Source organism: Oncorhynchus mykiss, chromosome 12 (assembly GCF_057628025.1).
Source record: "Oncorhynchus mykiss isolate SJ-2025 chromosome 12, ASM5762802v1, whole genome shotgun sequence".
Taxonomy (NCBI): Eukaryota; Metazoa; Chordata; class Actinopteri; order Salmoniformes; family Salmonidae; genus Oncorhynchus; species Oncorhynchus mykiss.
Window position 1 is genome coordinate 40,254,192 of NC_143033.1, and position 27,480 is coordinate 40,281,671.

General features: G+C 45.1%; 2 protein-coding genes across 3 annotated transcripts in view; both read right to left on the bottom strand.

The window, feature by feature from the left end:
• Nucleotides 1-17,812, bottom strand: part of ddx10 (DEAD-box helicase 10) — a 68,818-nt gene extending 51,006 nt beyond the window's left edge. For both annotated transcript variants that reach the window (XM_036937557.2, XM_036937556.2), the window contains exons 1-10: nt 17,432-17,812; nt 16,526-16,586; nt 16,297-16,427; nt 16,004-16,162; nt 15,737-15,857; nt 15,325-15,514; nt 11,691-11,817; nt 11,417-11,579; nt 7,677-7,761; nt 3,980-4,081 (exon numbers count right to left, since the gene is read on the bottom strand). In XM_036937557.2, coding sequence (XP_036793452.2) covers nt 3,980-4,081; nt 7,677-7,761; nt 11,417-11,579; nt 11,691-11,817; nt 15,325-15,514; nt 15,737-15,857; nt 16,004-16,162; nt 16,297-16,427; nt 16,526-16,586; nt 17,432-17,647 — 1,355 coding nt within the window. In that variant the 5' untranslated portion in view covers nt 17,648-17,812. The remainder of the gene's footprint in view (nt 1-3,979; nt 4,082-7,676; nt 7,762-11,416; nt 11,580-11,690; nt 11,818-15,324; nt 15,515-15,736; nt 15,858-16,003; nt 16,163-16,296; nt 16,428-16,525; nt 16,587-17,431) is intronic.
• Nucleotides 17,813-18,453: 641 nt separating this feature from the next.
• Nucleotides 18,454-26,582, bottom strand: zw10 (zw10 kinetochore protein). The gene is made up of 15 exons (XM_036937558.2): nt 26,340-26,582; nt 24,393-24,527; nt 24,188-24,289; nt 23,735-23,972; nt 22,925-23,077; nt 22,465-22,659; nt 22,020-22,171; nt 21,308-21,490; nt 20,811-21,040; nt 20,608-20,679; nt 20,354-20,523; nt 19,997-20,127; nt 19,371-19,502; nt 19,039-19,241; nt 18,454-18,870 (listed from the first exon to the last, which is right to left on the bottom strand). The coding sequence occupies exons 1-15, from the start codon at nt 26,442-26,444 to the stop codon at nt 18,744-18,746; spliced, it is 2,328 nt and encodes a 775-aa protein (XP_036793453.1). The 5' UTR covers nt 26,445-26,582; the 3' UTR covers nt 18,454-18,743.
• Nucleotides 26,583-27,480: the final 898 nt, after the last annotated feature.

Below are 27,480 nucleotides of genomic sequence, written 5' to 3' on the forward strand. Positions count from 1 at the left end.
TTAAGTTCCTCGGCGTACACATCACAGACAAACTGAATTGGTCCACCCACACAGACAGCATCGTGAAGAAGGCGCAGCAGCGCCTCTTCAACCTCAGGAGGCTGAAGAAATTCGGCTTGTCACCAAAAGCACTCACAAACTTCTACAGATGCACAATCGAGAGCATCCTGGCGGGCTGTATCACCGCCTGGTACGGCAACTGCTCCGCCCACAACCGTAAGGCTCTCCAGAGGGTAGTGAGGTCTGCACAACGCATCACCGGGGGCAAACTACCTGCCCTCCAGGACACCTACACCACCCGATGTTAAAGGAAGGCCATAAAGATCATCAAGGACAACAACCACCCGAGCCACTGCCTGTTCACCCCGCTATCATCCAGAAGGTGAGGTCAGTACAGGTGCATCAAAGCTGGGACCGAGAGACTGAAAAACAGCTTCTATCTCAAGGCCATCAGACTGTTAAACAGCCACCACTAACATTGAGTGGCTGCTGCCAACACACTGACTCAACTCCAGCCACTTTAATAATGGGAATTGATGGGAAATTATGTAAAATATATCACTAGCCACTTTAAACAATGCTACCTAATATAATGTTTACATACCCTACATTATTCATCTCATATGTATATACTGTACTCTATATCATCTACTGCATCTTTATGTAATACATGTATCACTAGCCACTAACTATGCCACTTTGTTTACATACTCATCTCATATGTATATATTTCACTCAATACCATCTACTGTATCTTGCCTATGCCGCTCTGTACCATCACTCATTCATATATCTTTATGTACATATTCTTTATCCCCTTACACTTGTGTCTATAAGGTAGTAGTTTTGGAATTGTTAGCTAGATTACTTGTTGGTTATTACTGCATTGTCGGAACTAGAAGCACAAGCATTTCGCTACACTCGCATTAACATCTGCTAACCATGTGTATGTGACAAATAAAATTTGATTTGATTTCATGAATATAATTTTTTTTAGTAATATTTATTGAATGTAGCGCTATGCTATTCAGCGGTTGTTGATGACACTTATCCCGTTAGTGGGATTGCAGCCATAACAAGTTAAGAAGCCCTCCTGCTCTCCACTCATTACCTGTATTAACTGCACCCGTTTGAACTCGTTACCTGTATAAAAGACACCTGTCCACACCCTCAATCAAACAGACTCCAACCTCTCCACAATGGCCAAGACCAGAGAGCTGTGTAAGGACATCAGGGATACAATTGTAGACGTGCACAAGGCTGGGATGGGCTACAGGACAATAGGCAAGCAGCTTGGTGAAAAGGCAACAACTGTTGGCGCAATTATTAGAAAATGGAAGAAGTTCAAGATGACGGTCAATCACCCTCGGTCTGGGGCTCCATGCAAGATCTCACCTCGTGGGGCATCAATGATCATGAGGAAGGTGAGGAATCAGCCCAGAACTACACGGCAGGACCTGGTCAATGACCTGAAGAGAGCTGGGACCACAGTCTCAAAGAAAACCATTAGTAACACACTACGCCGTCATGGATTAAAATCCTGCAGCGCACGCAAGGTCCCCCTGCTCAAGCCAGCGCATGTCCAGGCCCGTCTGAAGTTTGCCAATGACCATCTGGATGATCCAGAGGAGGAATGAGAGAAGGTCATGTGGTCTGACGAGACAAAAATAGAGCTTTTTGGTCTAAACTCCACTCACCGTGTTGGTGGAGGAAGAAGGATGAGTACAACCCCAAGAACACCATCCCAACCGTGAAGCATGGAGGTGGAAACATCATTCTTTGGGGATGCTTTTCTGCAAAGGGGACAGGACGACTGCATCGTATTGAGGGGAGGATGGATGGGGCCAGGTATCACGAGATCTTGGCCAACAACCTCCTTCCCTCAGTAAGAGCATTGAAGATGGGTCGTGGTTGTGTCTTCCAGCATGACAACGACCCGAAAAACACAGCCAGGGCAACTAAGGAGCGGCTCTGTAAGAAGCATCTCAAGGTCCTGGAGTGGCCTAGCCAGTCTCCAGACCTGAACCCAATAGAAAATCTTTGGAGGGAGCGGAAAGTCCGTATTGCCCAGCGACAGCCCCGAAACCTGAAGGATCTGGAGAAGGTCTGTATGGAGGAGTGGGCCAAAATCCCTGCTGCAGTGTGTGCAACCCTGGTCAAGAACTACAGGAAACGTATGATCTCTGTAATTGCAAACAAAGGTTTCTGTACCAAATATTAAGTTCTGCTTTTCTGATGTATCAAATACTTGTCATGCAATACAATGCAAATTAATTACTTAAAAATCATATGATGTGATTTTCTGGATTTTTGTTTTAGATTCCGTCTCTCACAGTTGAAGTGTACCTATGATGAAAATTACAGACCAATAACATGCAAAAAACCTGCAAAATCGGCAGTGTATCAAATACTTGTTCTCCCCACTGTATATATCAGTGTCAAAGCATATGAACCAACAGGTTATCGAGCAAACGACTAAATTATCACAACACGTTTTTTCCCCCCCTGGATTGGCTTCCCCGGTGATTTTACCCACGTAACACTAGTGGTCCAGAGCTCACTGGAGCGGGAAACTCAGTGTTTTAAGTTTGTTGCAGACAGGCAAGTAGAGAGACAAATGTGACTGAAAGAACATGAACAAACCTCCATGCAAAGCCATGTGATTTACAGGATATTTTCTACCTGCAGAGTTTGTATTTGTTGGCTTTATGTATGCTATTTTTACCTAGTTGGCAATAGAACAAAAAATATGTTATTACATTTTTTTAAATAAAAATCTTGATCTCTGGCTCCTCCGCGTGTCATTTGTGTCTCTTAATTTCATCAAACAGCGCGCTTAAAGCACCAGACAAGCTCAGTGCATAAAGCCGATTGATTTTATTACAACACAGGGTGTTGATTTGTTCATGTTTATTAATACAAGGATTCCAGCAGCATAAGGGCAGTGTGTTGTGGCTGGATAGCTTGCGTCACATCCATCCCATGACCAGTGTTACCGCTGAGACCTGCTTTTCGTCGGTCTTAAATCTTCCGATATGTGCTGCGAGAAATTGTGACTTTTGCGCCTGTTTTCAAGGGTGCACCTCAAATATTGCCTCCCCTCCCACCTCAGCGCAAGCGAGCCAATATTACACAAGTGTGTAATACGCAAGTGTGAAAAAGAGTGATGTGTGTGTGTGTGTGTGTGTTTGTAAACAAATTTGTGCATGTGGAAGAGAGAGTGTGTGTGTATATGTGCTGTGGGGGCATCAAGCTGGGTCTGCTGCTTATCAGCATTTAGCCAGAGGGGCTTAGGCCTGGTGTCCTCTGTGATGGCAGAGCCAGTCTCTCTCTCTCACACACACCATACACACAATTGGCCTATTTACTGCATCGCTCACAGCCCCTCAGCTCCCCCCAAATCCACTCAGTCTCTCCCCGTCTCACACACACAACTCCAACAAACAGGACATCAGGCCCCTCGTTATTACAACTTACTGTGACAACAAGTAACTGATGGTGTCAGGCACACACAGCGGACAGGACAAGGGGACAGGTTCGACATCTATATAGCATCTATATAGCACGCATCTACAACATATTAGAACTACCAGACACAATATGAGATTGTTTCAGAATCAGAAATGTGAGGAAAATCAGCTGGCTCACTTGATGGCCATGCCTGCTTTGTGAAATCTCCCCCCATCTGTCCAATGCATCTGGTAAGGTGAAATATTATTTTGAAGCATATGGTATTATGTAGAACATTCTCACAGGGCCTCTGTTTGTTTATTTGTTGTTGTTGTTTTTTTTTTGGGGGGGGAGATGAAAGAGCAGGTGGGAAGATGGAGTTAAGGGAATAAAGCTCTAAAACAGTAAGAGACAAAACAAACTACAAGACCACCACCTGTTCTGTATTAATTCCTCACATACAGAAGATCTCCACAGCCAACAGCCTTCCCAGTCCCAGTGAAATACAAGAGGTTGTAGGTGAACTCACTGAATTCTGTTGATGGGGACTTTCTTCTCCTGGAGCTGAGATACCATGTCCTTCTCTTCTGAGGGCAGCAGGACAAGCAGAGCCTCTCCTCCCTCCTTATACCTAGTCGGGAAAAAACAATTGCATTCTTATTTGGGCTGGCGCAATTATTGTGTAACCAGCTTTTCATATTTACATGAAGTGGGTAAAGTTGGCACTCATTTTACGAGCAGAGCGGCACTTGGGATGAGAAGGTTCATTTCCAGAAGTTCCAAGCGGTCAGCACTTTTTTGGGGGGGGACAGGCGTGTCACCAAAGCTGTGTGGTATTCATTAGGTATGTCGTAGGTAATTTTAAAAAATGCATTAAAGGCGAAAAATGCCAATTATGACAATAACCGTGGCCATGTGCAAGACAATTAATCGTTACCCCAAATTCCATAATCGTCACATCCCTAATTCTTATTTTATTTCCTAAATGTATGAATACGTTGCAATTGGCCAATAGTGCAGAGGAGTGGGTGTAATAATGTAAAATAATGATACGGCTCAAACTCAAATGCGTACATAACTTGTGCAATCAATCTGCAAAATCTGCACAGTTAATGGTTCGCTTCTTACGATCATGAACGACTCCTTTGTATGGTTTCGTGAACAAGTTAGAGGCACAGGGAGACAGATGGGGTGCAAGAGGAAGAGAGAGAGGTGGCAGAGAGCTATGTTCCTCCTCACACCAAGAGGAGCTGTGAAATACATGCAGTCAGACAGAGAGAGAGATATTACCTCAACTAAGGAACCCCCTTTATATAGCCTCGGTGGATATTTTACTGCTGCTGTTTAATTAATTTGATACTTTTATTTTCAATTTCGAGAGAGAGAGCAAACACACAAGTGAGAGCGCGTGCGAGAGAGCGCAAGCACACGAGAGAAAGAGAGAGCGAGCAGGAGAGAGAGCGAGCAGGAGAGAGAGCGAGCAAGAGAGAGCGAGCAAGAGAGAGCGAGCAAGAGAGAGCGAGCAAGAGAGAGCGAGCAAGAGAGAGCGAGCAAGAGAGAGCGAGCAAGAGAGAGCGAGCAAGAGAGAGCGAGCAAGAGAGAGCGAGCGAGCAAGAGAGCGAGCAAGAGAGAGCGAGCAAGAGAGCGAGCAAGAGAGCGAGCAAGAGAGAGAGCGAGCAAGAGAGAGAGCGAGCAAGAGAGAGAGCAAGCAAGAGAGAGAGCAAGCAAGAGAGAGCGCAAGCAAGAGAGAGCGCAAGCAAGAGAGAGCGCAAGCAAGAGAGCGCAAGCAAGAGAGAGCGCAAGCAAGAGAGAGCGCAAGCAAGAGAGAGCGCAAGCAAGAGAGAGCGCAAGCAAGAGAGAGCGCGAGCAAGAGAGAGCGCAAGCAAGAGAGAGCGCGAGCAAGAGAGCACGAGCAAGAGAGAGCGAGCAGGAGAGAGCGAGCAAGCAAGAGAGAGAGCAAGCAAGAGAGCAAGCAGGAGAGAGAGCAAGCAGGAGAGAGCAAGCAGGAGAGAGCAAGCAGGAGAGAGCAAGCAGGAGAGAGCAAGCAGGAGAGAGCAAGCAGGAGAGAGAGCAAGCAAGAGAGCGAGCGGGCGAGAGCAAGCAGGAGAGCGAGCAGGCGAGAGCAAGCAGGAGAGCGAGCGGGCGAGAGCAAGCAGGAGAGCGAGCGGGCGAGAGCAAGCAGGAGAGCGAGCGGGCGAGAGCAAGCAGGAGAGCGAGCGGGCGAGAGCGAGCAGGAGAGCGAGCGGGCGAGAGCGAGCGGGCGAGAGGGAGAGCGAGCGGGCGAGAGCAAGAGGGCGAGAGAGCGCGGGCGAGAGCAAGAGGGCGAGAGCGAGCAAGCAAGAGAGAGCAAGCAGGAGAGAGAGCAAGCAAGAGAGAGCAAGCAAGAGAGAGCAAGCAAGAGAGAGCGGGCGAGAGCAAGCAGGAGAGAGCGGGCGAGAGCAAGCAGGAGCGAGAGCGAGAGCAAGCAGGAGCGAGAGCGAGAGCAAGCAGGAGAGCGAGCGAGCGAGAGCAAGCAGGAGAGCGAGCGAGCGAGAGCAAGCAGGAGAGCGAGCGAGCGAGAGCAAGCAGGAGAGCGAGCGAGCGAGAGCAAGCAGGAGAGCGAGCGAGCGAGAGCAAGCAGGAGAGCGAGCGAGAGCAAGCAGGAGAGCGAGCGAGCGAGAGCAAGCAGGAGAGCGAGCGAGCGAGAGCAAGCAGGAGAGCGAGCGAGCGAGAGCAAGCAGGAGAGCGAGCGAGCGAGAGCAAGCAGGAGAGCGAGCGAGCGAGAGCAAGCAGGAGAGCGAGCGAGCGAGAGCAAGCAGGAGAGCGAGCGAGCGAGAGCAAGCAGGAGAGCGAGCGAGCGCAAGCAGGAGAGCGAGCGAGAGCAAGCAGGAGAGCGAGCGAGAGCAAGCAGGAGAGCGAGCGAGAGCAAGCAGGAGAGCGAGCGAGAGCAAGCAGGAGAGCGAGCGAGAGGGCGGGCGAGACTACAGTCCTGGTTGGTAGAGTGCACATGATGAGCACTTGGCCTTCCTTCAAACTCACTGACTCCCAAAATGGAATAACACCAGGCAGCTAGGGGACATCTCACTCCAACAGCAGCAGGATGCTGAAAGCCTCCCAACATATACAAATGGCTGATTGCAATAAGCCCAGAAAGGATTACCCTTCAGTCCTGTCACGCCACACAAAAGAACCGACACGCAAGAGGTTTGTCAAGGGGTACGGCAACACAAAAGCAAAAGAAATTGAGAGAAGAGCAGCACAGAGGTTTTAGCAGCTCACTAATCACTGTGGCAGCGCAGCGACTCGAAGCACATCCTGTCTGCTTAAGATGCACATTGCGGCTGTCGGAAAGTGTGCTGCACAGAGCGCCATAGAAGCAAAGCACACTAATATCCGTTGTTTTCCTGTCTCAGACACACACTCCCTCTCATTTTCACACTGATGCAATTACCGGGTGCTACCGGTGAGAGATCACACACAGCCCCATGAGTCAGCACTGCAGTTGGCAAACATGGCCAAAGCTGAGAGATATTCCCCCCACTACACTACTGCTCCCAAGTGTTATCCAAAGGAAGTTCAGTTTACACAACACTACCAACCGGAGGTAAACATGGTTTGTACCACGTGGCCAATGAACTGCATGTTCAGAATCAACATAGCTGGACGCAAGTTCTCTGCTTAAGCTATTTTTTCTCTCTATCAGCACTGCAAATGGTACCAACTCACCATTGTACTAGCAGAGAACAATACCCCACAGCATCATAGTAGGTAGCTCTGGATTTTGGAACACATTTGAAAGCCAGGCTGATAAAATGTGTGTCTATAATGACTGTGTGAGGCTGTAGGCTTCGGGGAGAGATAGCGTGAGAGGTGGAACATACAACAACACTGCCATCTAGTGAGTAGGTCAACCAACTGTTGAGAGGAGAGATTGTGAGATGAAGCGATAGGATAATGGCTCGACTTTGAAGGAACCTTCAACTGTTGCACACCGTACAATAACTATAATGGTGGCTTGTTGTGGGTACATGTGTAAATGGCAGTGTCCCTGTAAGATTCAGTAGTACTACACGGTGATAACTTCACTTTAATACTACTGTTGGAGAAACATAGTATTTTCAGGAGGTATGTATAGACTCACTCTGCATATACAATGAAAACATGCCCTTAAAGGAGACGATGCATAGACTGCAAACACAGTCAATGTCTTTCCTTTCGCTCTAGGTCCAGTTAAGAGGGTTTATTACCTGGCGGTTCGTCCCACTCTGTGGATGTATGTGTTGGCATCCTCTGGACAGTCAAACTGCAACACCCAGTTCACGGCAGGGAAGTCTGCAAAGTGGGAGGAGAAAACGGAATTATTATTATTCACCACAAGCAACAACCTTTTGGCTCTAGTGTCAGAGCAGTACATATTTATTTAATTTTAGGGTTCGTGTTTGAGCTGTGCCCCAAAATGTAATCTTTGTCACTACTGACTAGAGACATCCAGGCAGTCTGTAGAGTAGCATCTCTGTCCCTACTGACTGGAGACATCCAGACAGTCTGTAGAGTAGCATCTCTGTCCCTATTGACTAGAGACATCCAGACAGTCTGTAGAGTAGCATCTCTGTCCCTACTGACTAGAGACATCCAGACAGTCTGTAGAGTAGCATCTCTGTCCCTACTGACTAGAGACATCCAGACAGTCTGTAGAGTAGCATCTGTCCCTACTGACTAGACATCCAGACAGTCTGTAGAGTAGCATCTCTGTCCCTACTGACTAGAGACATCCAGACAGTCTGTAGAGTAGCATCTCTGTCCCTACTGACTAGACATCCAGACAGTCTGTAGAGTAGCATCTCTGTCCCTACTGACTAGAGACATCTAGACAGTCTGTAGAGTAGCATCTCTGTCCCTACTGACTAGAGACATCCAGACAGTCTGTAGAGTAGCATCTCTGTCCCTACTGACTAGAGACATCCATACAGTCTGTAGAGTAGCATCTGTCCCTACTGACTAGACATCCAGACAGTCTGTAGAGTATCATCTCTGTCCCTACTGACTAGAGACATCCAGACAGTCTGTAGAGTAGCATCTGTCCCTACTGACTAGAGACATCCAGACAGTCCTTAGAGTAGCATCTCTGTCCCTACTGACTAGAGACATCCATACAGTCTGTAGAGTAGCATCTGTCCCTACTGACTAGACATCCAGACAGTCTGTAGAGTAGCATCTCTGTCCCTACTGACTAGAGACATCCAGACAGTCTGTAGAGTAGCATCTGTCCCTACTGACTAGAGACATCCAGACAGTCCTTAGAGTAGCATCTCTGTCCCTACTGACTAGAGACATCCAGACAGTCCTTAGAGTAGCATCTCTGTCCCTACTGACTGGAGACATCCAGACAGTCCTTAGAGTAGCATCTCTGTCCCTACTGACTAGAGACATCCAGACAGTCTGTAGAGTAGAATCTGTCCCTACTGACTAGAGACATCCAGACAGTCTGTAGAGTAGCATCTGTCCCTACTGACTAGAGACATCCAGACAGTCTGTAGAGTAGCATCTGTCCCTACTGACTAGAGACATCCAGACAGTCTGTAGAGTAGCATCTGTCCCTACTGACTAGAGACATCCAGACAGTCTGTAGAGTAGCATCTGTCCCTACTGACTAGAGACATCCAGACAGTCTGTAGAGTAGCATCTGTCCCTACTGACTAGAGACATCCAGACAGTCTGTAGAGTAGCATCTCTGTCCCTACTGACTAGAGACATCCAGACAGTCTGTAGAGTAGCATCTCTGTCCCTACTGACTAGAGACATCCATACAGTCTGTAGAGTAGCATCTGTCCCTACTGACTAGACATCCAGACAGTCTGTAGAGTATCATCTCTGTCCCTACTGACTAGAGACATCCAGACAGTCTGTAGAGTAGCATCTGTCCCTACTGACTAGAGACATCCAGACAGTCCTTAGAGTAGCATCTCTGTCCCTACTGACTAGAGACATCCATACAGTCTGTAGAGTAGCATCTGTCCCTACTGACTAGACATCCAGACAGTCTGTAGAGTAGCATCTCTGTCCCTACTGACTAGAGACATCCAGACAGTCTGTAGAGTAGCATCTGTCCCTACTGACTAGAGACATCCAGACAGTCCTTAGAGTAGCATCTCTGTCCCTACTGACTAGAGACATCCAGACAGTCCTTAGAGTAGCATCTCTGTCCCTACTGACTGGAGACATCCAGACAGTCCTTAGAGTAGCATCTCTGTCCCTACTGACTAGAGACATCCAGACAGTCTGTAGAGTAGAATCTGTCCCTACTGACTAGAGACATCCAGACAGTCTGTAGAGTAGCATCTGTCCCTACTGACTAGAGACATCCAGACAGTCTGTAGAGTAGCATCTGTCCCTACTGACTAGAGACATCCAGACAGTCTGTAGAGTAGCATCTGTCCCTACTGACTAGAGACATCCAGACAGTCTGTAGAGTAGCATCTGTCCCTACTGACTAGAGACATCCAGACAGTCTGTAGAGTAGCATCTGTCCCTACTGACTAGAGACATCCAGACAGTCTGTAGAGTAGCATCTCTGTCCCTACTGACTAGAGACATCCAGACAGTCTGTAGAGTAGCATCTCTGTCCCTACTGACTAGAGACATCCATACAGTCTGTAGAGTAGCATCTGTCCCTACTGACTAGACATCCAGACAGTCTGTAGAGTATCATCTCTGTCCCTACTGACTAGAGACATCCAGACAGTCTGTAGAGTAGCATCTGTCCCTACTGACTAGAGACATCCAGACAGTCCTTAGAGTAGCATCTCTGTCCCTACTGACTAGAGACATCCATACAGTCTGTAGAGTAGCATCTGTCCCTACTGACTAGACATCCAGACAGTCTGTAGAGTAGCATCTCTGTCCCTACTGACTAGAGACATCCAGACAGTCTGTAGAGTAGCATCTGTCCCTACTGACTAGAGACATCCAGACAGTCCTTAGAGTAGCATCTCTGTCCCTACTGACTAGAGACATCCAGACAGTCCTTAGAGTAGCATCTCTGTCCCTACTGACTGGAGACATCCAGACAGTCCTTAGAGTAGCATCTCTGTCCCTACTGACTAGAGACATCCAGACAGTCTGTAGAGTAGAATCTGTCCCTACTGACTAGAGACATCCAGACAGTCTGTAGAGTAGCATCTGTCCCTACTGACTAGAGACATCCAGACAGTCTGTAGAGTAGCATCTGTCCCTACTGACTAGAGACATCCAGACAGTCTGTAGAGTAGCATCTGTCCCTACTGACTAGAGACATCCAGACAGTCTGTAGAGTAGCATCTGTCCCTACTGACTAGAGACATCCAGACAGTCTGTAGAGTAGCATCTGTCCCTACTGACTAGAGACATCCAGACAGTCTGTAGAGTAGCATCTCTGTCCCTACTGACTAGAGACATCCAGATAGTCTGTAGAGTAGCATCTGTCCCTACTGACTAGAGACATCCAGACAGTCTGTAGAGTAGCATCTCTGTCCCTACTGACTAGAGACATCTAGACAGTCTGTAGAGTAGCAGCTCTGTCCCTACTGACTAGAGACATCCAGACAGTCTGTAGAGTAGCATCTGTCCCTACTGACTAGAGACATCCAGACAGTCTGTAGAGTAGCATCTGTCCCTACTGACTAGAGACATCCAGATAGTCTGTAGAGTAGCATCTGTCCCTACTGACTAGAGACATCCAGATAGTCTGTAGAGTAGCATCTCTGTCCCTACTGACTAGAGACATCTAGACAGTCTGTAGAGTAGCATCTCTGTCCCTACTGACTAGAGACATCCAGACAGTCTGTAGAGTAGCATCTGTCCCTACTGACTAGAGACATCCAGACAGTCTGTAGAGTAGAATCTGTCCCTACTGACTAGAGACATCCAGACAGTCTGTAGAGTAGCATCTGTCCCTACTGACTAGAGACATCCAGATAGTCTGTAGAGTAGGCTGCTGATGTGTTAGTACCTAGGCCTCTGGCTGCAATGTCTGTGGCGAAGAGCACAGCATTCTTCTTCTTGATGAAGTCATTGTAGACCTCCACCCTCTTCATCTGCTGTTGCTTCCCATGCAGGGCCAGGATGGGCATGCCCGGACGCAGCCGACAGAACACCCGGAACAGGTATTGCACCTACGGAGGGAGAGAGAAAAAGAGGCTTCATGTTTGCAGCCAAGACTACGACTAGACCGTGAAGCGATAAGCCTAATGGAGGAACGTTTGCACAAACTAGCGAAGCCTCACCTCTTTGCAACAGGCAAAGAAGACAATGACTTTCTTCTGCAGGTGGCTCCTGATGAAGGAGAAGAGCATGTTGACTTTCTGGTGCAGCTCACACACCACGTAGTTCTGCTCCAGCGTGGCCGGCGTGCTGCATGGGGACACAGAAACATGTAGTCTTTTAATTGGTCTCTTTCAGGTCGTTTGTGTTGTACTTGAACTTGTTGCTACTGAGGACAGAGAACTAAGGAATTGTGTGCCTTAAAAGAATGTTTAAAGCTGGGGTTGCATTTGATTGTACAGCAGACCTGGGTTCAAAAAGGCAAGAATTTAAATAATTTCAAAAACTTGAGTTGAGCTTGACTGAACTTGCCTTTTGCAACGAGCCAATGGGAAAGTCCCAAAAGTGCAAACCTCATCCACGGCGACCTGGCACTCCAGGCAGGCTAAAGCAAACTCACAAGTATTTGAAATTTCAAATAGTAGGCTATATCCAAGGCATGTCTGTTGTGCAGTGCTCCTGCTTTGCTCCTAACAGGTTTCAGGTCAAATGTGGTTTAAAACACTGACGTGCACTGAGGAGCCCTGATAAGGCTGAATCAGAGGAAGCAAAGAGTTCTCTTTCATCTCTCCCATATAACAAAACAGCTTCAAAGTCGAGGACAAAGCTATAAAAGCATAAACTCTAAACCAGCCTATCAGCAAAGACTCATCGAAAAAGAAGTACAGCTGGAGCAAAAAGAAGGAGCATAAAACAAGAGTAGTATGATAAAAAGAAAGTGTCAGCTGGTGCCTCTAAACCTGAATTGAAGTAGCTGACATTCAGATAAAAACAGTCTATGTTAACGGTCGACCCAATTAGCATGCGGTCCTGAAAGTGGGAGAGAATCCGCCCTATTAAATCAGCACCTGGCTGCACAGTGACATGTCATTATTTAGTAGAGCAAGGGACTTCACAGAGCCTCCATGACAGCACTCGTATTTGTTGCATGTCCCGGCCCACTTTTACCTCCCCTGAATTCATACCACATACTGGATGTCAGTTTGTCCAAACACACTACATGACCAAACGTTTGTGGACACCTGCTCGATGAACATCTCATTCCAAAATCATGGGCATTAATATGGAGTTGATCCCCCCTTTCTTGCTATAACAGCCTCCACTCATCTGGGAAGGCTTTCCACTAGATGTTGGAACATTGCTGCAGGGACTCGCTTCCATTCAGCCACAAGCATTAGTGAGGTCGGGCACTGATGTTGGGCGATTAGGTCTGGCTCGAAGTCGGCATTCCAATTTATCCAAAAGGTGTTTGATGGGGTTGCGGTTAGGTCTCTGCTTAGGCCAGTCAAGTTCTTCCACACTGATCTCGACAAACCATTTCTGTATGGACCTCGATTTGTGCACGGGGGCATTGTCACACTGAAACAGTAAAATGGCCAAACTGTTGCCACAAAGTTGGAAGCACAGAATCGTCTAGAACATAATTCTATGGTGTAGAGTTAATATTTCCCTTCAGTCCTAGCCCGAACCATAAAAACAGCCCCAGACCGTTATTTCTCCTCCGCAGAAATTTGATGAACTGCCTTGCTGGAAAGGCGGCATCCTATGACAGTGCCTCGTTGAAAGTCACAGAGCTTAAGGCCATTCTACTGCCAACATTTTTCTATGGAGATTGCATGGCTGTGTGATTAATTGTACAAAACTGTCAGCAACGGGTGTGGCTGAAATAGCAAAATCCACTAATTTGAAGGCGTGTCCACATACACTATACAGTGCCTTGTGAAAGTATTCGGCCCCCTTGAACTTTGCGACCTTTTGCCACATTTCAGGCTTCAAACATAAACATATAAAACATATTTTTTTGTGAAGAATCAACAACAAGTGGGACACAATCATGAAGTGGAACGACATTTATTGGATATTTCAAACTTTTTTAACAAATCAAAAACTGAAAAATTGGGCGTGCAAAATTATTCAGCCCCTTTACTTTCAGTGCAGCAAACTCTCTCCAGAAGTTCAGTGAGGATCTCTGAATGATCCAATGTTGACCTAAATGACTAATGATGATAAATACAATCCACCTGTGTGTAATCAAGTCTCCGTATAAATGCACCTGCACTGTGATAGTCTCAGAGGTCCGTTAAAAGCGCAGAGAGCATCATGAAGAACAAGGAACACACCAGGCAGGTCCGAGATACTGTTGTGAAGAAGTTTAAAGCCGGATTTCGATACAAAAATATTTCCCAAGCTTTAAACATCCCAAGGAGCACTGTGCAAGCGATAATATTGAAATGGAAGGAGTATCAGACCACTGCAAATCTACCAAGACCTGGCCGTCCCTCTAAACTTTCAGCTCATACAAGGAGAAGACTGATCAGAGATGCAGTCAAGAGGCCCATGATCACTCTGGATGAACTGCAGAGATCTACAGCTGAGGTGGGAGACTCTGTCCATAGGACAACAATCAGTCGTATATTGCACAAATCTGGCCTTTATGGAAGAGTGGCAAGAAGAAAGCCATTTCTTAAACATATCCATAAAAAGTGTTGTTTAAAGTTTGCCACAAGCCACCTGGGAGACACACCAAACATGTGGAAGAAGGTGCTCTGGTCACATGAAACCAAAATTGAACTTTTTGGCAACAATGCAAAACGTTATGTTTGGCGTAAAAGCAACACAGCTGAACACACCATCCCCACTGTCAAACATGGTGGTGGCAGCATCATGGTTTGGGCCTGCTTTTCTTCAGCAGGGACAGGGAAGATGGTTAAAATTGATGGGAAGATGGATGGAGCCAAATACAAGACCATTCTGGAAGAAAACCTGATGGAGTCTGCAAAAGACCTGAGACTGGGACGGAGATTTGTCTTCCAACAAGACAATGATTCAAAACATAAAGCAAAATCTACAATGGAATGGTTAACAAATAAACATATCCAGGTGTTAGAATGGCCAAGTCAAAGTCCAGACCTGAATCCAATCGAGAATCTGTGGAAAGAACTGAAAACTGCTGTTCACAAATGCTCTCCATCCAACCTCACTGAGCTCGAGCTGTTTTGCAAGGAGGAATGGGAAAAAATTTCAGTCTCTCGATGTGCAGAACTGATAGAGACATACCCCAAGCGACTTACAGCTGTAATTGCAGCAAAAGGTGGCGCTACAAAGTATTAACTTAAGGGGGCTGAATAATTTTGCACGCCCAATTTTTCAGTTTTTGATTTGTTAAAAAAGTTTAAAATATATATGATTGTGTCCCACTTGTTGTTGATTCTTCACAAAAAAAATACAGTTTTATATCTTTATGTTTGAAGCCTGAAATGTGGCAAAAGGTCGCAAAGTTCAAGGGGGCCGAATACTTTCGCAAGGCACTGTATATACAAAAGTATAAGCAATCAATGTAAGCTCCCTGCAATTGCTGAGTAATAACATTCACATGACCTAACAGTGGCTTAGGAGACTCACTGAAATCCCAACAGAATTCAAACATCACCCTGCACAATCATTTTTAACTGTGATATCATGTTTCATTTCCAGAGTTCATAGAAATCCAAGTGACGTTAACACCAACTGACAGATTTGTAAACGCTAAGACTAAGAGTCTACAGACACAGGACTATAGTGGCGTTGTTGTGGTGTGTGATATAATAGAGCCCCTACCTGAACTTGGCCTTCTCGTGCACCCAGACGTACTCTGGGTCTTTGAGGCTGAGGCGGGCCAGGTCTTTCACTGACTTGGTCTGTGTGGCTGAGAACAGCAGTGTCTGACGGGTCTTGGGGAGGTTCTCCACTATGGCGTTGATAGTGTCGGCAAAACCCATGTCCAGGATACGATCCGCCTCATCCAAAACTAAAAATAATTAAAATCACATGATGTCAACCATGTCAGAAATCCATCTTTTTTTTAACCAATGATCTGACTACAGATCAAAACAAACAGAGCTACTAAATGAAAGTTGCTTAACATTAACAGTAAGAATGTAAAATGCCCATAAACAACTTTGAGCTCATACCACAGTGAAACTATTTTTATGATGGCCTAGTAGCTAAGGGGTAACTCTACCGCATGTACCTAGCATGTGCAGATCGGAGGCATGGAACGCAGCAGTCTCGTCCATGTGCTGGAGCAGGCGTCCTGGCGTGCAGATGATGATGTTGGTGCGGTGGATCTTCTCAGACTCATTTTTCAGGTCCTACAAAAAACCATACCACAGAGGTTACACTCTGGATTCCAACAAAATAACCAGGCACAAACCTTTAATTTCAAACAACACCAACAGGTGTCAAAACCAACATGAAATTAACTGCCAATACCGGCACTTGAAAGTAAATAAAGTACCTTTCCGCCAATGATGAGGCCGGCAGAGAACTCGTGGTTCTTGCCCACTTTACGGAGTACTTCGAAGGTCTGATAGGCCAGCTCTCGTGTCGGGGAGATGATGAGGGCCCCCAGGCCATCCATGGCTGTCCACTGCTGACGATACAAACACTCCAAAACCTGGAAATAACACCAACACGTGTGAACAGCAATGACACATCAATAGCCTCAAATAATGGATGCACACTGCATCTGCCTTCATATCAGCTAGCAATATTGCACAGCTATACAGTAGAAAACAATTGGGTACTCACAGGAATGAGAAAGGCCAGTGTTTTTCCAGAGCCCGTCTTTGCAGCACCCAGAACATCTTTACCTTGCAACGCAAAGCCAATGGTCTGTCTCTGTATTTCTGTGGGCTGACGATACTGTGCTTCCATCAGACCTGGAGTAAACAACAAAACTGTCAATGGCATAACAGTGGCATGTTGGTCCATATTGCATGGCACAGTCAAGGTAATTTCATAACCAATTGATATTTACCTCGCAGGGTATTCTTTGAGATGGGGAAATCTGAAAACCTCTCAGCATCCTTGGCATTTATCTAGATGACAAAGGTGTTAGTTTCTCTCTCTCTCACACACACTGAAGAGTAATATAATGAAATCATTGTCAAAATAAATAATTTAGCTAACATTACAATATAAACGTTACCTAGCCTAGGAAATCGTGAAATGTACAGGACAGGAGATTGCTTTGATAAAACTGAAAACGTGATAGCCTATTTGCAGTTCTTGTGCCGTTTGTGGCGATGCTTTCCATTGCATGTACAGCATAGCCATGCAGATTTACATAGCAAAAACCTAAACGTCACTTGTCAGTCATCAATATTGAATACAATTATTTGGGCGGCAGGTAGCCAAGTGGGTAGATCAAATCTCCGAGCTGACAAGGTAAAAAAAAAGAATCTGTCGTTCTGCCCCTGAACAAGGCAGTTACGGAGGTAGGCCGTCATTGTACATAAGAAATTGTTCTTAATTAACTGACTTGCCTAGTTAAATAAATAACTTAAGGAATGTGCACAGAAGTACATGCACGCGATTCATAACGTTAGTCTAGCATGTGTTTACATGGAAGGTTTTGCGCATGTGATAGAAATAACAGTACAGGCAGTACATATCTTTGGTAACGTTACTGGCACTCAAATCGGGCAAATCATTTCCTGTGGATATTTTACCTCAAATTTTGAACAGCTGAAGGACCAATCGCACAGACAACCACTAAAGTGTATTTTACTCAACATTCTGACCTGTGAAGAAACTTACGTTTTTGCATTGTTTTGTTTCAGACTAATGTTATACCATGAATTGGTATCGGTCTGATTTATTAGGCAATTATCTAGCCATCTAGCCTCGCCCAACTTCGTAGGCTAAAACAAACGTTGCTTACCTCGTTATATTTGTTGACAAGCCTTTGAATAGCTTCTTTCTCCACCTGCCATTCAGGTCTCCTTTTCTGTCTTTTCTCTTGTTTAACTCGTGTTTTCGTCTTGTTGTATTTCTTCTTCCATCGCTCGAAGTTCTTCACCGGATCAATAGTGTCGGTTGGGTTTTTCTTTCTTGTTTTTTTATTGAGGGACACGTTTGGTCGTTTGCCCTTCTCCATGGTTAAATAAACCAATTCAAGAATGTTTTAAAAATAAATATTTGGTGATTCAGCTAAACCGCATGTAAACGCTGGCGCACAAGCATGTAGACGCATAAATATGACGTCAACGCAACCCGGAAATTTCCACATGGGACGTAGTTCAACGAAAACTGATCAAATGAGCTATTACTCCGGAAACAGTTTACTCCAAACGCTGTTGAATTCCGTTTTTTTCTTAAGCGGAAGTTGTAGTAGTTCAGTCGTTGTTCTTCAGGAAAAAAGAGTGGAATAAGTTGAAAGAAACGCAGACTTCACTCCACTTCTTAGCATGGAAGAATCAATCATTTATAGATGTGAACTTCACGCCAAACACGTCGCAGACTATATGGATTGAAATTACAATGAGTAGAAACCATAAAATGTAAATTTACTACAACTTCCATTGACCAACACAACAGTTTGTCACGCTGATGAGGGTTGCGTAAATTATTTGTTGCAACATTTTTGCAACAGACGAAAAGTTTTTCAACTTAATGAATACTACCCTAGCTTGTTGAATTTGATAGGAAATTATAATTTATCGCATAACTAAAATATACATTAACTGATAGATGTACCGGTTGCTCCATGTAGCTACCAGCACTTCTTCAACCATATTCCTGCATTATCAATTCACAATGTAATTTCTAAGTACACAACAAAAAAAATCCAAGCACGAAACATTAAGAAAAATAGTAAAGCATTTGGATTATCATGGTAGAAGAGACATGTAGAAATGTCCCATCTGAACGTTTCAGTTCACATAGTGCTCATTCAGAATGCAGTTTCAGGTACAAATAACTTTATGAAATATTGGAGAAAGAAAACACAGTTTCATGAAAGGCAATAGCCCGAGCCTTTTGCAGTAATGTGGTAGAGCTTGTCCTCATTGCATTAATGGCTTTGCTGAAAGTAGAAGCGTTATTGGGATTTTAAAACAGCAGTTTATATGCCACAGTTATCGTATACAATGGCATATTGCATTTAAGTTCACAACTAGGCATTAAGATATTAATGAACACTTTTCCACAGCAGTGAAGGAAAGTGCTGCGCATATTAGGGTTGTTTGTTGGAATCAAGAGTCTTTGATTTTGCTGAGAGCCACCGCCCGCCTCTCAGTGTTCTGGAACAAAGCTCGAATCAGGCTCTTCATCTCGGAACTACAGAACTCCAGTGCCAGAGGTCCTTTGCCCTCCGCCCACCTTCAGACAGGAAACAAAGACAAATCAGAGTACTCAGTGGTATACCAATAAAACAACAACCACAATTCCAAAAGTGTACACACGACTACTATAGATACATTTACTTTTTTATGATGATGAAAATAAAATCGCTTTAATGGTGATTTGAGAAGCTCCCTTTTTTTGTACCTGTCAACTATCTCCTGCAGGTTAGCTCGCAGCACTATGACCAGCTCCTTGAAGGTGATCCACTTTGTCACGTACACGGATACCTCCTCCTGGTACTTCTTGTTCTTGCTCTCCTCAGGCAGAGGAATGAACACCAGGGGTCCTTCCTCGATAATAGTCTGACAGAGGATGTGTAGGTGCTCCCCATCTTCAGTGGAGATATCCTAGAGGAGCAAATTGCATAGAAACCATAGGATGAGGAAGACCACTCATTCAACCAAGATTAACAATAATGTGCCCTCTAAAATCATGGAGAAAACAAGTCACATGATCAAATAAGAACCTGTCCTCACCTCCAGCATCATGATTTTGGCAATCAGCTCTGAGATGGCAGTGTTGAGTAGAGTCCCTATGGCTTTACAGTATATGTTGACTGGTAGAACATCTTGCCAGACTGTGCCCAGCCTCTTCAGCTGATGGATGACCTGCAAATGAAACAAGTCATTTTCAGTAATGGAACAGTGACCACATCCTGTAAGAATTCTAACTGTGCATTTGATACAAGCCAAGCATTTCTAACTTTTGATCTGAAGCTTAAAGAGATAGTTCAGCCAAAAGTTGTTTGGGGCAAATTCCTCTTACCTTGAGTTGTCTTGTAGGCCAGTAGGGACAACATCCACAATCATCCGTTTTTTACTTTTGCCACAGGCACGAGTTAGTATAATTAGCATCGTCCCAACAATTGATGGCCTCCTGCTATGCTAATCACGCTTCCTTCAAAGTTTGACCAAAACATACATTTCCCCTGAACTATCCCTTTAACTGATGCTTAACTCACCATTCTAGAATCTTTGATAGTTGCCATTTGAGACAACTTCTTTGAAAATACTGGATATCTAATGCCATATTTGTGGCAACAGTCATCATATGAACAATTGTAGATCTTTCAGCTATACTGCTGGTTCACTTGAACACCGACCTGCCTGACAGCCTTGCTGGCTGCGGAGTAGTTCTCCTCGTCATCCAGGTTGGAGAAGTTGCGTGCCGTGGAGAGACGCTCCAGCATCTCTGCTCTCTGGACGTTCAGCTGGGCCAGGAAACACTGAGCGCCTGGGGAACACAGCTACAGTCAGATAGCTAGAAATGTATTCTCCTTTCACCAAAACTGGAGTTGGGATGTCTCTAGAAGATGATTTGTCTCAAATCTCCCTGGTCTCATCCTCATCCTCATCCTTTTTGGAAATAAAAACAACAGCAGTTCAACCCCCACAAAAGCCCATCAGGAGTGTAGCCATTCTAATGCTCGGCAAGCCATGGGACACGCTCATTCCCTTACCCAGTTTCCTGAAGCCGGGCACCAGGTCCACGAAGGTGGCAGCGCCCTCGCTGAGGGGGTCGGGCAGGTGTGGCCTGAACTGGTGGCCGAGGGTGAGCAGGTGGTGGGCGATGTACATGCAGTTGTTGTGCTGGATGGCTGCCAGGTGGGGGAACTTGAGTAGGTTCCCTCTGGAGAGCAGACACAGAGAGAAGTCAGTGAGACAGACGGTCTCGGGGGGAAACGTTAATATAGTATAAATTAACTATACTCACTTATGGTATGTAGGCACAACATCATAGAACAGCTGGAATATATTCCGCACCGTGAAGAACAGTTGGGTAGCACTTCGAGGGACAAATGAGAGGGGGGGGGGGACTTTTTTAGCAAAACTAAAAACTTCAGGGAAACACTGGGCTAAAGCTGAAGAGTTATTAATATTATGTCATCATGTGCAGTGGGTAACATGAGAGCGTACCATTGGCTGGAGCTGCCCACGGCCTCGGACAGCGTGTGCAGGGCCAGCTCCATCAGCTGCTGCACCGACTCGCTGATGCGACACACAGGCAGACACAGCGTCAGTGCACCCAGCTGCTTCTCGTTCTCCAACCGGGGCGCCTCAAGCTTCTTGGCCTTCTGCTTGCCCTTGTTGTCTCCAGAGCCTGGGCTGGGTAGCTTGGGGACTGAGAGCTTAGAATCTGGTGTGATCTGTTGTCAGGAAGTGATGTTAGAATTACAATCAAGTCCAACCTCTGTGCATTTACCTGCAGTGCAAGATACAAAGCAGTTCACCTGTCCTAGTTGTGTTCATTTTCTCTGGGTATCTGTAGGTTCTGATTTAGTGCATGCATTCACATGTTGCAGTGGCAAGAAACCACATACTGTACATCGGGAGTCATCTGTGTGACTGTGTACCTAATAAATAGAAACCACACATATAAGACCATGGATAGACTGTAGGAGAACATCACACACTTTGACGGTGTTGTGCATCTCAGAGGTCATCAGCTTGCGTGCCGCCACAATCACGTCTTTGCATTTCTTGCTGGCAAAGTGGCAGTTGATGTCCCGGGCGTACTTGAGCAGCTCGGTGGCGTCTCCCCTGAGGTACTGCATCTCCTTCAGGGACTTCTCAAACTCCTCAGTCTCTTTGATCACCTGGGGGTGAGAACATACAGGGTGGTATGAATGACAAAATGAAAAGTCTCCTTTCGAGCACATCTTTGCAGCTAATGTTCTTTACACAGTCTATATCAAGTTATTCATTTGAAAAATATAGTTATTTGTATCTCTTCAATAAAACCAACAGGAACAAACTGCATTGCTTCATCAATTCTGACCTTTTGCATGGCAAAATGCAAAGATTGTCTAATTTGTCACATATCTGCTGACGAGGGGAAAAAAGTTGGTTGACGTGTGGCTTGATTGAGCCATTTTATGCAGTAAATGTGGAGATTGGTTGAAATGGGGAGCCCTCTTTTTGTACTGCTGTGATGAGTCAGTTATATGCAATAATAGTGAGAATTTTGCTATTTGATTCGGAAATAGTGTGGTCATTGGTCAAATTTACAAGCCTTTGCATAATATGCGGGGAATTGTTGATTTTGAGACAAAAATTCTGATCTCAGAATCCTGGAGGGACTGATAAGGGTGTATTCAGAGTACGTGGTTAGCCTTTGATACATACCACACTGTACTGTTCAAGCTGACTGCTATTGGTTGGGATGGAGTGCAGGAGGCACTCATGGATGATGCAGTGAGACATCTCCTGCCATACCAGGTCTCCCAGTATGACAGACACTTTTCTCCTGCCAACTGATACATCTGCAACGGATACGTCTGCAAAGCAAAACAAAAGAGATGCATCGTTATAGTGCCAATGGCACAGCTCTAAAATGGCGGCTGGCATATCAACTCCTTTCATATTTGCTGTGACCAAAGGATATTTTTTAGTTCAATTGAAACTCAATAATCCTTCTAAACAGGAGACCATGGGGCCAGTTTCCCAGATACAGATAAAGCCTAGTCTTGGGACTAAAAAGCATGACCAATGGAGATTCTCCATTAAAATACTGTAGCTTTTTAGTCTCGGACTAGGCTTAATCTGTGTGTGGGGAACCAGGAGTGCCTACCTAGCAGGTGTGTGTGTAGGGTCTTGAGTACCACCAGGACTTTGGTGTAGACCTGCGAGGGACTTGGGTGCTCCTCGGGGGTCTCGGCACACTGGAGAGAGAGTAGGATGCCCTCGCCTTGCTGCTCCGACACATCCACGTTCAGAGAGGGGTACGTAATCAGGGGCTTCAGCAGGTACTTCAGCAGCACCTGGCCTAGAGCAGGGAGAGGCTGGCTGTCTCATGATGGACTAACAGGATGCTATGGAAGCAGCCTCGCAGTGTATGTACAGAACAGAGGCGGTCCACATTGTATTAATCAGACTATTGAGTTTTAACAAACAGAAAATCATCCTTATTCAAATAATAAGGGGGTATTTCACAAGGTGGTTTCAACAAGTTCAACTTCAATAAAATGTAGTCAGCTTTAGAGTAAAACATTTATTTTAAATGTTTTAATTGACTGGACACTGGGTCTTACTGAAGAGTTTGATCTTGTGTTGGAGTTCCCCTTGGATGGCCAGGGCCTGGAGGATACAGGAAAGCAGAGGGGGAGGGCTCTGCTGGGGCTCCTTGGTCCCGCCTAGGGTCAGCTTTAGCTCCATCTTCAGGAACGACTTCATCCCCGTCGACTCTGAGGACAGATGGACACACAATCAGTGTCTGTGGTGGCATAACACAGTACCACTGTTCACCTGAGTTAACATGAATCAAGCAGGGCTGGGAATTGCCAGGGACCTCAAGACACGATATTATCACAATAAGTTAGGTGCCGATACGATATGTATTTCGATATTGTGATTTTATTGCGATTCGATGTTCCAAACATATTGCTCACCATATGTCTGCTGTATAGGGACAAGAGAGCCATGAGAAACCAGTTTTGATCAGTCATGGAAATAAATGATTGGCTTCTTATTTAAAAAGAAGATAACAAGCTATGCAGGTATAGCCAACTAGTGAAAAAATCATATTGGATATTGTCGAAACGATATTATATAATATCCAAACACGTAACAATTGATTACCCCCCCCCCCCAATCACTAGAAGAGTGCAATTTACCACAATAAGTCAAATAAAATGTTTTAAATAATACATTTATATCAGGGGATTCCATGCTATATCCCCAACTGATACCCCTCAGGAAACTTACTTATCCTCAATACAAGTGCCCTAGAATGGCTACCTACTACTTACTAACATCGCATGGTCAATAAATTAAGCCGTGTGCTTAGGAGCCCAAGCATCAGACCAGGGTCCCCCCCACAATGCCTCGGAGAGTCTTTTTACCTTTGGAAGGAGGCAGTTTCCAGACAGCCAGTCTCTTCCACTCATCCCCCAGATGGTAGATGAGGTTCTCCCTCTGGACAGTGAGCTCTGAGCTGAGGGCTCTCAGCAGGGGCAGGTCAGAGCCTTTCCACGCCTTCAGAGCGTCTGCACTGTGCCGGGCCTTTTCTAACTGCGTGGCCGAAATGACATACTTCTTCTCCAGTAGGGCTTTGTGAAACTCCTCCATAGCAATGTGAAACTAAATCGACAACAGAAAGACATATAAATATGCTTTGACATGTACCAATATTATTGACGATCATCCCAAATTCGTGTCTCGGGCCAGGTACACAGGGACCGAACTCAAGCGCTAAATCTGTGCATTATTATAAATTACATTCAGTTGAAACAGGGCCATGTGTAGATATCAGTGGAGACCAGATTAGAGCTACAGTTAGGAGGGATGTAGGCTACCTCTTCTAGGTGCCTGAGCATGGCAATGACAGTAGTGTTTCTCTCCAGCTGCTGCTTCAGCTTGGCATGTTCTGTCACAGCTGTATGTAGATTATGCTGCACCTGTATACACACACACACACACACACACAGTCAACAGTAGATCTCTGCCAACTGTCAAAAACACAAAGCGAACCATGACCCATGAGTAGTTAGTGAAGCTTACCTCTGTCTCAATGCAGCTTTTGAGGATGTCAATTTCTTTAGAGACCTCTTCGGCCTGTCCCATAAGTGCCTCTGCCCCCTGCATGCTAGGTAGGAACTCATTGTACCTCTTGTTAATAATGTCACATACCTCTTCCTATGGAAGAAACGCAGATGGTGAGATTGAGGGAAAGAATCAAAGTGTGAGGCAAAGACGAGAAGAGTCAAAGCTATACAACATTGCATAAATATACCCCTGGTAAAAAAAGAGGCACAATACAGTATTTTTCAATTTGGGCAGAGTACGTAGGCACTACCATGACACGTCATTGAACAGTGAACAGTGGTGTCTAGGTAGAATGGTCACGAGTGATCAAAAGTTGTATAGTGTGCGAGAGTAAACTAGTAACCTAGCTTCTTACTAAGCTAACTTGTTCAGAACACATTGCTAGACAAGTGCTTAGTAAGGCGCTAGCGTGGCTAGCTAGGTAGGTACAGCTACTTCTGACACGATCCTCATCTGTAACGTTATAGCTACTAGTTTGTAACTAGCTAGCAACTTTAGTGTAGTCAACTAGACGTGTGTGTCGTGAACAAGAGTATGAGCAACAGTGGAATTGGTGGTTCGCCTTAAAAATAAAAGCTGGTGTTGAGGATATATTGGCACGGGTGTTACGCCCAAGACAAATAATAATTTACATTTTCATTGAAAACTTTATTTTTATTAATTTATCCATAATATTTCATCTTTCCACAAGATATAGTCCCGACACAAATCTAGGGTTGCTACCCAAGCCGGCTGGTCGTTGGTTCTTTCAGTTCGGTTGCCAGAGATGTAGCCGATGTGAAATGGCTAGCTAGTTAGTGGTGGTGCGAGCTAGTGGCGTTTCAATCGGTGACGTCACTTGCTCTGCGATAAGGTGGACAGATCGAGTGAAAAAAAGCAATTTTCCCACACATCATCTCTCCTTCTCACTAGCACCATTAGTTTCGCTTCCCCACCCGCCATTTTTAAAAAGACCTGACGGGGCTCATTGCCTGCTTGAATTATGCAAAAACGGGCAGCGTTTAGGTCATGTAATTGATTCTGTTGGAAAGGGGAGAAATTGTGCTTTACAATGGTATTGACATTACAGTTGATCTGGAAGTATTACGTTTTTGGTGCGCTAAAATAAGGGCAATTGTTTATTTTATTTTAAATAGGGGCAATTGTACAGACCAAGGAGATGTACGAATTTACGTTATAGTTCCTACACATCACCTATAGTCAAAATAGGCATTTTATAGGCTAAGTTAATGAGCAACATCATGCCAATCGCAGGTTGCTCATGTCAGTACTCTAAAACGCAAACGTAGTCTTACGAGTAGTATTCGGCAATAATGACGTGGAGTTTGTGTGCGCGCATTCATTTTAGCGTGTTTTGGGAGTCGAGCAAGAGTTGACAGCAACCACAGTAGTCGGAGTTGACTGTGCACGACTACGGAAATGTTGGACTGGATGACAGTTTGTCACAGCTGCGATTGGTTTCCAAATATTCTGGGGCGGGGCTTAGCGAAGGGTCAATTGTGGCATGATTCGATTCTTTATTATACGTTTGCATCTGTTTCAATGGGGACTTTTATTTTGAAGACAACCCGCCGATTCCAGAATTTCCACTATGCTCGAGCTAATGTAATGTTGTTCACCACACAATGGGACACCTAGCTGCCACCAACAAGGCTGTTGCATCTAGCTAACAGCATCTAGCTAACCATAGTTAGCAGCTAACAATTACTTAAGACAGCCAATCGGGGTAGTTAGCATAACAATTTAGCAAGACTGTTTCGAACGATGAAACCAAATATTTTAAACGAGTTCGAACGATAAAATCACGTTATATACAATGAGCTAGATAGCTTTGTGTAAAAGTTAGCCGAATGTTTTGATTATTTCGCGGGCTAGGTAACGTTAGCTAAATCGCTTGCTTACCTTAGTTTCTTCTACTTTCCGTGACAGCTTGCTTATTTTACAATTGAGATCTTCTTTTTCAAGTTTACCAGAACTAGCAAGGACTTCTGTCACGAAAGATGCCATAGTTGAAGAACAGCTAGCTGGCTAGCACCAAAATCCTTCAGGGCTGTGTGCAGGTTGAAGAAGCCCGCTCACAATAACCAATCAAATCTGCGTTCCACTTCGTTATACGCCCAGCCTAGAGGAGGGTTTGCCAAACTCGGTCCTGTCCCCTTGTTTTTTTTGCCCTAGCACTCCACAGCCGACTGAAATAACCAACTCATTATCAAGTTTGGATTATAATTTTTTTTAAAGGCTGTTCTGAGGGCAAAAAGGGCTTAGTAAAATGCACAAGGTGCAATTTCGAAATTGGGTAGTGCATCTTCAGTTTTCCTGTTGTCATGTGTTAGTCATTGCATACCTTAGAGAGCCATCGATAACTTGCAGACATGTCCAGATCGACTAGCCCATGTCAGCGATTGTTTTTTTTACCTAGATTTTGTTGTAATGTTTCATTTACTCGAATACACAGACATGGCAAAATGTATAAAATTGCAAGAAAGAGCTTTAAACTGCAAAAATGTCTCCAACAAGAAGGGTGTGAACAGTTTGTGTCATGAACAGTGCTTGTGCCCATAGAAATAGACACACACGAGATTCCTCAATGCTGGAAGGGGGGCCTGAGTGAAAAAGTTTAGGAACCCCTTGTCTAGACTAGGGCAGAAATATTTCCAAAACTTCAACTACCAAATAATGTGAAAGGACTAATATCATGACTTGAGTGTGGAAATGCATTTTCAGTAGAAGTTATACTGAACCAAAAAAGCAATAATGAACAATACCATGGTCCATAACATGTCAAGTATCATTTACAAACAAATTCTTATTTTCAATGACAGCCTAGGACCTTGTTCAGGGGCAGAACAACAGATTTTTACCTTGTCAGCTCGGGGATTCGATCTGGCAACCTATCGGTTACTAGTCCAACGCTCAAACCACTAGGCTACCTGCCGCCCCAACATCATGGTATTGTTCAGTTGTCTTACCTGTGGACAGGTTAGAAACCTGATAAGACACAATGGCCCAACAAATAATGTTGCTACGTGCAAGAAAAATAGGA